The sequence below is a fragment of the Geotrypetes seraphini genome, chromosome 3, assembly GCF_902459505.1.
Source record: "Geotrypetes seraphini chromosome 3, aGeoSer1.1, whole genome shotgun sequence".
NCBI lineage: Eukaryota > Metazoa > Chordata > Amphibia > Gymnophiona > Dermophiidae > Geotrypetes > Geotrypetes seraphini.
The window spans coordinates 329,132,952-329,145,724 of NC_047086.1; the positions used below are offsets into that span (position 1 = coordinate 329,132,952).

The 12,773-nt window shown below is 41.5% G+C and overlaps 1 protein-coding gene across 5 annotated transcripts in view; it reads right to left on the reverse strand.

Annotated features, from left to right (window-relative positions):
* PPP4R3B (protein phosphatase 4 regulatory subunit 3B) overlaps positions 1-12,773 on the reverse strand; it is a 234,886-nt gene that overhangs the window by 172,994 nt on the left and 49,119 nt on the right. For all 5 annotated transcript variants that reach the window (XM_033937914.1, XM_033937913.1, XM_033937915.1 and 2 more), the window contains exons 3-4: positions 10,396-10,494; positions 3,383-4,006 (exon numbers count right to left, since the gene is read on the reverse strand). In XM_033937914.1, coding sequence (XP_033793805.1) covers positions 3,383-4,006; positions 10,396-10,494 — 723 coding nt within the window. The remainder of the gene's footprint in view (positions 1-3,382; positions 4,007-10,395; positions 10,495-12,773) is intronic.

The window sequence follows — 12,773 nt, forward strand, 5'->3', positions numbered from 1 at the left end:
GTGGGTCCTTTCTTTTTTTATCACTATTCAAGCATTGTATAGTGATCCTGCAGTGTGAATTCAGGTGAATGGAGAATTATCGACCCCCTTTGCGATTCATTGTGACACTTGGCAGGGGTGCCCCTTGTCGCTGCTTTTGTTTGTGCTTTCTTTGGATCCTTTGATTTGAGAGATACAATCTAATGTGGCATCAGCGGTTCATTTTAAGGTTGCAGCGTTAGCTGATGACCTCTTGATGTTTCTGACTAACCTACATCAGTCTCTGCCAACTTTATTGGAAAGCTTACGAGAATATGGTGACTTTTCGGGATTTGCATTGAATCTGGGGAAGTCAGATGCGCTGGCTTCCTTAGAGCAACTTTAAGGGTCGTTGGGGGGGGGAGCTTTACGTTGAAATGGGCAGGGTCCTCTTTCCGGTACTTAGGGGTCAGGTTATCTATGGATCTTACTCAACTATATTACCTGAATGTGGATAAATTGCTTTCCGATACACAAATGCTTTTGATTAAATGGCAGGATCTGCTGCTCTCTTTGATGGGTTGGGTACATCTTTTTCATATGATTTTATTCCCAAAGTGGTTTTATGACCTTTAGACTCTTCCCTTATACTTATTGCAGAAAGATGTTAGAGTCTTATATTCGATGTTATCGATGTTTTGTTTGGGGGAGGGGGAAGAAGCCCAAATTGCGCTGGCATCAGTTATTGGGACCTTGGATTCGGGGCGGCTTGGAAGTGCCGAATATCTTATCCTATAACCAGGCTTGTCTGCTTCATCATATCTGCGATTGGATTCTGGGTACTTCACTATATACTGATCTGATTTGGAGTAAGATTATTTCTACCTTCATCTTCTTTATCTTCTCCATGCAAAACTAGCAGTGCTGCCTAGACAGTATAGAGGTAGTATACTTTTTCAACCTCTTTGGATGATGGCAGAAGATATTTTTATGGCACCAGGATTCTCATGTTAGTGTCCTGCTGTCTTTCGTAGGGAATTTAAGTTTACCCCCCCCCCCCCCAACGAGGTAACTCCTGTTTTTGGTAAGTGGCGGGCTGAGGGAGTTGAGAAGCTGATGCATGTACTGCAGGATGATGGAGCCCTGCTCTCCTGTGATGATCTGTTGAAGAGGGGAGTCCCACGTCTTGGTCTCCCTTATGCCTATTGTCAGCTAAAAGCCAAATAACTCCAAATAGTATGTCCAGAGACCCAGTGTGCCCTTGAGGCACCTTTAGTCCAACATTGGCAAGAAATGAAACATAAAATCTCTGACATTCGCTGGAGAGTTATATATCAGATACAGATTGGGTGGGAGGGAGGGAACTTTTAAGAAAAACTAAATTTTAAAGAATAAAATGAATTTACAATTTAAACTGTGTGAAACCCTGGGGTTTGAATTCAGCAGTAGAGTGGATGACGTTAGTATGATAGGTTTATTTTTGGTTGGCCAGGGGCGGGACGAATTAACATTATGTCATCATCACATGATCTGTTTGAAAGAATATAAATTGAGAGAACGCAGCGGCCATGTTCCCTAGCTGACTGAACAATTTAGAGCAGGGAGCATGAGCTGTATGGCGTAAGGTATTTATTTATCTATCTATTTATATTTGCTAATGTTTTATAAAATGCTATTGAGTTATTTAAAAGTATATTTATTGCTTCTTATAATATTTGAATTGCTGTTTGCACTTTATAGGGGGACTTTCCTTGATAAAGCCCGACTAGGGCGAAACATAGTTTCTATGTCAGGAGTGCTGTCCCCACCCGCGTAGACTGAGATGAGTATGACTATTTATACTTCATGAGCTAATAAAGAAATTGTACTATCAATCTCAGCGTGTCACTTGTCTGTATGGAAGAAAGTTTGTTTTCATACAGCAGACCCTAATGAGGTTTATAAACCTTTGAAAGTACTTATGAAGATATACCTTAGAGACCATATATTAATATAGTTTATTGTCAGCTAAATCATTATGGGATCTCTTCCATTGGGTTTCTTGGCTGGGAATTTTGGGGTCCGTTTCTGTTCTTTTTTGGAGGCAGATCCAGAGACCAAGATTTCGATTTCATAAATGGATCATTGACCTTAGTCTCCCCAGGGATTTTTCTTCTATATTGGGGGCCTGGCAACAGGATTTAGGGAGGGAATTTAGAGAGGACTTTCTGCTAGGAGTGCTGAAATGTACTCCTGGTCTGGTATATAATGCTGAGCTGAGGGAATGTCACTATTGTACAGTTCTGAGAGCGTATGTGTCCCAAAGTCAAGCTTATTATATGGGATGTGTGTATACTCAATTATGTGTGCAGCGCTCTACTGAGGTGAATTCTTATTTTCATGGGCTCTTGCGCTGTGAGGGGATCCAGAGGTTTTGGAGGGGCCTGGCTTCCTTCCTGAGAGGGTTATTGCAAGGTCCCTATTCCTGCCTCTGCGCTTTCCATGCTGTTTGCTCAGTTTTCTCTGCTTTCTGTGTATACCTTTGCAGAGAGACAGTTTCTTGGTAAATGTTTAATTTCGGGGAATAAATGTATCTTGAATTACTGGATGTCTGCAGAGCCACTCTCCTTTTGGGATTGGAGAAACAAACTGCATGAACTGATGGGCTGGGAGGCTAGATTGGCTTACTCTTCTTGTAGAAGGAGCAGAGACTTTGTCAATACTTGGACTCCTTACTTGAACATTTTGTCTCCAGGGAGTCGTAGTCGCATGTTCAATCAACTTCAGCTGTATACCAACCCACCTGTTTATGTCCTACTATCTGTCTGTGCATTGATTGCTGAGGGTTGGGGAAAAAGGTGGGAGTTCGGGTGGGGGTTGCTGCTTGGGGTAAAGGTGTCTAGCAGAGGCTGTGGAGGATATCAGAACCCAGTTCTCCATGGTGGGTGGATCTTATTGTAAAAGCTTGTTTGTATATTTGATTTTGTTTATGGTTATTTCTTTTTATTAAAAAAGATTAGAACAAAAAAAAAAGGTACATTTTTTTCCCCCACACTACAGCTCTTTGTGATTCTTGGCAATGAAGGGTTAAAGTGACTTATCCAGAGTCATAAGGAGCTGCAGTGGGGAAAAATAAACATACCTTTAATCACATGATTAATCATGATTAAAATTTTAATTAAAAATGTATCCCTAATATATACATATACTGCCATATAAAGTAACTTTATAGATCAATAATTTGCATTTTTAGAAACCACTATTTCCATCCAACTTACCTTACCATTATTATAATAAAAATGACTGCAAATATTTTTCAAAGAATTAAAAAAATCCTATGCATAGTCAGAGAAGAAATTAAACTAGCCTTTACATTTATAAAGCTCATATTATTTCACAAAAATGAAAGTAACTCAACTCTAAAGGCAATCTTGGATTCACTTACCTGCAACATGCCGACAATCTCAACCTTGTTGAAGAAAATAAAGGAAGTGAGGGTGGAAAGAAAATTCTCCTCAAAAACAGATGGCGTTGGCAAAATGATATCCTGAATGTATTGGACCCTGTAAGTTTGGTGAATTTTTTGCCTAAGTTCAGAGTCTGTTATAGGTATAACCTCCTTAAACTTTGCTGTTTTGGTCAAGAATTCCCTGTGCCTTTTTGGTTGAGCCAAAGCTGGGTCATACTCCAGGCAACCCACAACATCCATAATACACTCATCTGAAAACATCACCTCAAAGAGAGTTGCTTTATTGAGGAACAAAATCCCTCTAATAATTTCATACAAATGGTGCAAGCCTTCTGTGTTATCCAAGTTTTCACAGGTTTGGAAGATCTGCAACAGTTTTTTAATATAGCCTTCAGTCTCCAAGGCTAATGCTAACTTTTCTCTACGGATGGGAGAGGATAGAACAGAGGTCACTAGGTCAGCAATCTCTTCAAGTTTGTTGATTTCACAAATAGGAAGATCAATTAGTTGACTTGTTTCTGGCATTTCTTCAAAGCGTTCCTCTTCCGATTCATCAATGAGGTCCTGTGTGACATCCACTGAAGGGTCCTTACCTTGAACCTAACACACACACACACACACAAAAAAAACCCCACAACCCTGATTAAATTAGTAGAGACAAATACATTCATCACATGCAGAAAGGAATGGACAAATCTAGAGTTAGAATGACTGCTGCTACTTACAATTTTTTGTCTTTTTTCAATGTGAAATGAACACATGGATTTTTTTCAGTTATTGTTCCATGTGACCAAAGTTCCTTTAAATTATTTTATTTATAAAATTAGTTTTTAAACATTACAAATCCATATCAAAATAAAATAGTTTTCTATACCACCTAGCACTGGTGATTCCTAGTACAGAGAACTGCAGAGGTCATGTGCTACTGTTATAATGACAGCAGCACAACATCCACTACAGCCAAGGTTTCTTTCATTCTTCCTTCAAATGTTCTACCCAGAAAAATACTAGGATTCCGATAACCCTTAGCAGGCCCTCCTCCCAGTTCTGGTTAAGTATCCATGTGTTTCCCCATATTATTACGTGTGTCAAGTTCAGGCACCTCTCATGTTGTTGACTGGTCGTTGTGTGTTGCAAAGTGGCCTGTTACTAATATTGCCTATTTCTATTGCACTGCTAGATGCATACAGCACTGTACATTAAACAGCTTACAATCTAATTGAGACAGACACATGATAAAAGGTGAATCTATGAATATTGCTCAGGTAAGGATTTACAAGATGGATGGGGTAGAGGACTATAGAGGGAATAACACAGATATTGGTGAGATGTGTACTTGTATGTGAAGTTCACTGCAGTGCCCCCTAGGATGCCTCACTGCTCTGCTAGATTTAGCACTCATTGAAAATGTCCCTCTACACAACTAGTCCTAGTAAATTTTCAAAGAGGCCAATTTATAAGTATAACTCTCATAGAACATAAATCTTTTGAATATCAGGCCAAATACTAGTACATGTACTTTGAAGTCTAAATAGATTGCTACTATCATTCTGATTGTTGACAATTTATACATATTCCCCGGTGGAACCAGAGATGCTTTACAGATTCTCTGGACTTGTAATTGCTGCAACTTTGATAAGACATAACTGAGTTCACAGGAAAGCTAAAAAAATGAAGAACTGGTTCCTAAGCTGATTTTGATCCTGTTAATTTATTACCTACTGGCCAAACAAGGCAAATGTTCTCCCTTCTAAATGTTCCTTTAACTGTTTTTTTAGAGATCAAAGGAACCCTACAGAGTAATTTTCTTATACTCTGCTTACTTGTTGATATAGAACAGAATAAAAAAAGAAAACTAGAAATCCAGAATGAACTCAAACGATTTCACACACTATTATTAGTATGTTCAAACAATCACTTATCCAGATAACAGCACCTATCAACAGTGTTTTTGCCTTTAGCTGCAACCAAAATTATTATTTTTATGTATGTGCTTCAATTAAGAATGACCAGATTTAGTCTCATCCAAAAATGTCTTATGTGCACGACAGAAGAGTGGGACTTGGGTGTGATTGTATTTGATCATCTTAAGGTGGCCAAATAGACTGACTGAAAAGGTGACAGCGAAAGCTAGAAGGATGCTAGAGTGCATAGGAAAAGGTATGACCAGTAGGAAAAAGGAAGTATTGATGCCCCATTTAGAATATTGTGTTCAATTCTGGAGACCGCATCTTCAAAAAGATATAAAAAGGATGGAGTCGGTCCAGAGGAAGGCTACTAAAATGGTGCATGTTTTCATCATGGAAGAAGTGGACAGAGATTTAATAGTAGACATTCAGAATATATCTAAAAAAGGGGAAGTTTTACTAATAGGTAATTTTAACATGTTGGATATTGATTAGGGTATCCCTATTGCGGGGCCTTCTAGAAGTAGGAAGATCCTGAATTCTCTACAAGGATAACTATTCCAGCAGTTGGTAATAGAACCCAAGCGGAAAAGGGTCATACTGGACTAAGTGCTTACTACTATTGCTGCTGCTACTACTACTACTACTACTATCAATTATTTCTAGAGCACTACCAGACACACGCAGCACTGCACAGTCATAAAGAATAAGAAAACGGTCCCTGCTCGAAAGAGCTTACAATCTAAACAGACAAGACAGACAAACAGGATGTCATGGATACAGTTAAGGGGAACAGTTAATCAGCAGGCTGGGTTGGAGGGCAGAGGAGTAGGGTTAAGGACTGAAGCTATATCAAAAAGTCTGCTTTTAAACAAGGGAAGGGGCTTGATGGACAAACTCAGGTAATTTATTCCAGGCACAGGAGGCAGCTAGATGAAAGGAACAAAGTCTGGAATTGGCAGTGGAGTAAAAGGGTAATGTTAAGAGTGACTTATCTGAGGAATGGAGTTCTCTGGGAGGTGTATAAGGAGAGAGATGCGAGGAGAGATATTGAGTGGCAGCAGAACCTGTAGGTCGAGCAATAAGATCTTGAACTGTATGCGATGGCAGATAGGAAGCCAGTGAAATGACTTAAGGAGAGGGGTGACATGGCGAGGTTGGTAGAAGATGAGTTGTGCAGCAGAGTTTTGCATAGATTGCAATGAGAAAGGCAACACTGCGGGATACCAGTTAGGAGTAGATTGCAGTAATCTACGCGTGCGGTTATGAGAGCTTGGACAAGGGTCTGGGTAGTGTGCTCAGACAGGAAGGGGCAAATTTTGGTGAAATTGAAGAGATGGAAGCGACAGGTCTTAGCATAGCAGCTTGATGGATATACGTAGAAACTGAGAGGTCGGAATCAAAGACCACTCCAAGGTTGCGAGCAGAGGAGACTGGAACAATGACAGTATTATTTATTGAGATGGAGAAAGGAGGAGGAGCAGACACAGAGGGTTTAGGAGGAACGAGGAGCAGTTCAGTCTAGGGCATATTTAGTTTCAGATGATGGCAGGAATGTCAGCCAAACAAGCAGAGACTTTTGGGGGACTTTAATATTTAAATATTTAATATTTAAAATTTCAGGTGTAGAGAGGTAGATCTGGGAGTCATCAGCATATAGGTGATATTGGAAGCCATGGGAGGAGATCAGGGCACCGAGGGAAGAGGTGTAGAGAGAGAAGAGGTCCTAAGACAGAACCCTGGGGTACGCCAATCGCTAGCGGGGTAGCAGCAGACGAGGACCCACCAACACATACACTAAAGGTGCATTGGTTAAGGTAGGAGGAAAACCAGGAGAAGACAGATTCACGGAATCCAAACGAGGACAGTGTATCAAGGAGTACGCTGTGATTTACAGTATCAAAGGCAGCAGACAGGTCAAGAAGGATAAAGATAGAGTAAAGGCCCTTAGATCTGGCCATGAACAAGTCATTACAGATCTTAGTGAGGACAGTCTCAGTGGAGTGTTGGGGGCAAAAACCAGTATCGAGAATCTGTCAAGTTGAAAATAAGTCCAGGCAGTGATGGAGAATAGCACACTTGAGTATCTTGGATAGGAACGGAAGAAGGGAGACAGGGCGATAGTTGGACAGGCAGGAGGGGTCTAGTGAGGGTTTTTTGAGATGCGGCTTAACCACCGCATGTTTGAAGGCAGCAGGGACAGTTACAGTGGAAAGAGATAGATTGAGAATATGGCATATGGGAGGAATAACAATATGTGAGATGGGGTCGAGTAGAGGGGTGGGAATAGGGTCTGAGGGGCACGTAGTAGGCTTGGCTGAAGACAGAAATGTTTATGGTGTTATAGTGGGTAATCATCTGGCATCCAGTGATCACTGCATGGTACAGTTTAATATTAAGACAGGTATAGAGAGGGCTCATTCAAAAGCAAAGGTTCTAGACTTTAAAAAAAAAAAAAAACCAAACACCTAACTTTGTTCAGATGGGGAATTACGTCAAGGAATTGTCGTCTGGATGGGAACGTCTGGAAGGAGTAGAAATGCAGTGGGCAAAACTGAAAGGAGTAATTGTAAGAGCAACAAACCTTTTTGCGAGGTAAGTAAGTAAAAGTAAGAGGAAAAGAAAGCCGCTTTGGTCATCAAAATTAGTAACTGAGAAGGTAAGGAATAAGAGGTTTGCTTTCATAAACTACAAAAGATCACAGAAAGAGAAAGACTGGCAAATATATCTGGAAAAGTTAAGAGAAGCTGGTCGTGTAGTCAGGAAAGCAAAGATGCAAATGGAAGAAAAAAAAGCCGAGAACGGAGGAAGCTTGCATTTTGAAACTAGGCCATGATAACCAAGTTTAGGAGATCTCACCTCTACACAATGAGCTGGAAGAGCTGAGCTGACAGTTCCGAATTTCCGGGATGTAAAAGAGTTATGCTGAATAAGTCTAAAACAGTTCTCCTGTCCCGAAATGTGAGCCACCTATAGAAGATGAGGTACCGTTTACCAAAACAGGACTATTGCCTTGCTAGACAACCGAGGACTTTGCGTACCTCGCTGGCTACTGAGAAATGCCACCGCCGTGACACTGTCCTAAAAGACCTTCATCGGCCATCCTGAAGTATGGCCTGAAACACCTGAAGCTCAACCTGATTGTCCACAATTCCAGAAGATTGAGCGATCACTCCTGAGACCAGATTCGCTGCGCTGAAAATTGAAGGCACTAAGCTCCCCTACCCAACGGACGGCATTCTTAGAAACAATGAGATAGAGCAGTGTGTGCAAGCTTTTGAACAGAATGATCTCGCTGAGTCACCAATTCATGTTAATCAATGTTTGAGGAGACCGCTGAAGACTACAATTATGGCCATGAGATAGCGGAAACCACTGGGACAGAAGTGAATGCTGCCGCGGTCCCACTTCTAGAGTCGCAACCCTGGATTCTAGAACCAGGTAGATAATCCCATACTATCAGACTGGGTGACTGAAGGAGAAGGCAGCAAACCTGACACTGGAACTTATTGCCTCTATATCTGGGAAGAAACACATTCCCCACCTTCGTGTTGAACACTTCTCCCAGATGTACCAATAATTGGATTGGGATAAAAGAACTCTTTGGAAATTTAAAAATCCACTCCAAAGATTGAAGAGAAGTCACCCATTTGTGCCACTAGATTTAGAGGAGGAAATAAGAAAAAAAACGATTCTAAACCAAATTCTCCCTGCCAGGCTCCTCACCCAACCCCACACTCCTTGCCAGGCTCTGCACCCTGTTCCCCCTCCCTGTCAGGCTCTGTACCCTGTCCCTCCTCTTGTGGTCTAGTGGTAGGCCGGGACAGGGCACAGGGCAGGCGGGGACAAGGCAATGCCTAGTGGCTGGCAGGCAGGTAGGGACAGGGAAGTCTTTCTGTTTCCTGCTCAGCTTTGGAAAATGCACCTCTCTAATACCTTTAAATTTTTATTTACTCTTTTTAAATTTTTTTAAAGCAATTCACATGTCCAGCACAAGGCCTCTTGCCTCAGCTGAACATTTGTTGTAAATGTAAATAGTGATTAATTTACTGCAATTCAAGCAGGAGGGCCCCCTTCCCTGGTATTTTTCTGTAGGGTAACTTTCTGCAGAGCTGGGAAGCCTCCTGATTAATTTAATTCTGGCAGGAGGAGGGCCCCCTTCCCCCGGAACCAGTTTCTGCAGGACCCTCTCCCCCCCCTTGATGCAGTCAAGCGCTGCATCGCCAACCTCCCCTGCTGGACAGCCACCCAAGTCCCCATCTGCCGCAGAAGTGAGAGGCAAACGCGAGCCCCGAGCGCGCCTGCCTAGTCTCGTGCCGCCGTCCGAATGGTGTAAGCTCGGACCGGCGCTGCATCGGCAGGCTCCCCCATCTGCTCCGAAAGTGAAAGGCAGCCTGGTCCCTCGCCGCCGTTCAAATGGTACCGTCAGCTCCCGCGAGTATCGCGAGAACCAACAGCACCAATTAGGCGGCGGCACAGGACCAGGCTGGCGCGCTCGGGGCTCACGGTTGCAGATGCAGCGCTGGGCTGAGCTGACACCATTCGGGTAGTGGCACGGGACCAGGCAGGCACGCTCGGAGCTCGAGCCTGCCTGGCGGCCATCTAGCAGGGAAGCCTACCGATGCAGTGCTGGACCGCCAGGATTACATCAAGTACCGGGGGGTGGGGGTACGTGGTATTTTGGGGGTGTAAATAAGGGTGTGTCTTATGCAGCGAAAAATATGGTATATGTGCTCCCTTTAATGTAGGGTTCTTCTTGTTGTAATCCACTCTGAATATGAATTGAAAAATAGTGGAATGTAAGACTACTGATTAGATTGAGAGGAGTTAATGCATATTTTTCAAATAGGCCTTTGTAAGACAATTACTATTCAGCAGCACTAATCACTTGACAGAGCTTAAAACAAAGGGATAAATTAACACCAAGTTTGTTTTCTAAAAACAAAAAGAGGTGAATTAAACTTTCATAAAAGGTCACAATTTTCTTTTTGAAAAGTAGCGCAGAAATGTACTTGAATCCAAAACCAAAAACACATACAAATTCTAAAATAAACAGAAGCTGAATAAAACAAAAATCTTTACCTGACAAATCTTTTCCCAGATTTCATCACAGCCAACCTTTTCTTGAAAGCTAAGGGCCAAGTCATAGTTTTCAGCTTCTGACCAAACAATTAGGGTGTCCTGTTTTAAAAGAATAAATTAGTTTTTCTCTCACATTGTATATCACCCCTTCTACAGCAGCTATGTACAGTATATAATAATAAAATTGAAAACACAAACTCAAATGTAAAATACAACAATTAAACCTAAAAACATTTGAACATAAAATTAAATCAGTAGTATATGAGAACAAATACCCACAACACTGAGCAAATCAAAATTACATGTGACACAAATATAGAATACTGACATTGCACTATCAGGCTTTTTCAGTGAGTAAAATAATTCTACGAAAACTTGCCTGGAAACCTCTTCCTCTACCCACCCAAACATTTAAGCACAGTACACCTCCGTTGCCTACTAATTTGGTTAAAAATTGAAACGCCAACTTGGGGCACTGGTGATGCGTGCAGAAAGCCTACAGGGATAAGCAAACCGCCTGTAACTAGGAGCCCATATAGGAGCAACCCAGCAGGGAGAGAAAAGGGAACCAGACCTTCTCTGCCAGGAAACCAAAGTGCACCAGAGCCTTATACTCCAGAAGGGCAGAGTTGATGCCTGAGCACTGGCCCTGAAGCAGAGGATAAGAATAAACTCCGCGAAACGCTGGCTGCGTCGACATTTTTAAGAACAAGTAGCATTGCTGAAGATAAGTAGTTTTCTTGTCAATCTTTTACAACCAGTTGGATAAGTGCACGCTAACAAATTGCTGAACATGTGGACGTTGGTGAAGAAATATGGTGAAGAAAATACCGTTGCAAATAAGATTTAAAAATGGTTTAATAGAACATTCATGAAGTTTGAGAATATAGATATATAAAAAAACAAAAAATTTTACAAATAAAGTAGAAATAACATCAGGTCCCCTGGCTGATGATTGGAGCAGGAGCAAGAACACTACGCTGAGGATCTCAGTTTGTGATATCACAACTGTGCATAGGCTCCAACTCTGAGGCCTGTAAAAAATACCTGTAAGACTAGCTGAGAGCTGTTAGATGTACTTTCCTAAATGAGTGGTTTGTAATTGATTTTGTATTTTGGGTTATCCAGGGACAACAAGTTGATATTTTCACAGATGGGCGACATCATCCATGCATCCCATACTATCGGACTGTGTGACTGAAGGAGAAGGCAGCGAACTTATGCCTCTATATCTGGGAAGAAACACATTCCCCACCTTCGTGTTGAACACTTCCCCCAGATATACCAATGATTGGGTTGGGATAAAAGATCTCTTTGGAAATTTAAAGATCCACTCCAAAGTTTGAAGAGAAGTCACCCATTTGTGCCACTAGATTTAGAGGAGGAAAACAAGAAAAAAACCAATTCTAAACCAAATTCATACATACAGTGCAAAAGTGTATGGTCACTTCAAATTTATTTATTAGTCTTAAGACCGCCCATACCGTACATGATGTACCAGTGCCTTTCCCACCAGACGTTGGCTCGCGGAACCATCAGTTCAATAAAAAGCCAACTAGAGGAGTGGGAGGGTTGTGAAAATATCTGCCTGCTGTCCATGGATAACACATTACATTACATTCTGACTTAGTCATGTGAAAAAATTGGGACATCCCATGAAATATTCAGGTCTTTCTTAAGAAATGTTCACATATCGATGTCAAATCTTTCACATATCGATGTCAAATCTTTTTTTATCTCTGGAAAAGAAAGTGATGTAATTGAAGGTAAACAACAAAACTTTAACTTGATTTACTCATGAAACAAAAGATATCCACAAAAATGTGTATTCTAACTGAGGAATAAATTAGGACACTCACACATATCCTCCCACATAAAGTGGCTCAAATCACACACAGGTGTATCACATCAGATGCACATGATTAGAACATCGTTACTCAGCATTTTGAAGGAGGTTTGCCCTACTTAAACCTCAGACATTTAGTTTGGTGTGCTCATGACTGCTGCGGTGAGAGTGAACACCATGGTGAGAACAAAAGAGCTGTCTGAGGCCTTCAGAAAGAAGATTGAAGCAGCTTATAAGACTGGTAAGGGATTTAAAAAGATCTCAAAAGAATTTGACATTAGCCATTCCACGGTCCGGAAAATAGTGCACAAGTGGAGGACTTTCCAAACAACTGCCAACATGCCCAGGTCTGGTCGTCCAAGCACATTGACCCCTAGAGCAAGATGCTAAAAGAAGTCTCCAAAAACCCTAAAATGTCATCATGGGTCCTACAACAGGCTCTTGCTACTGTTGATGTGAAAGAGACTGCAAAAATTTAACTTGCATGGGAGGTGTGCAAAGAGGAAACTTTTGTTCTCTAAGAAAAATATCA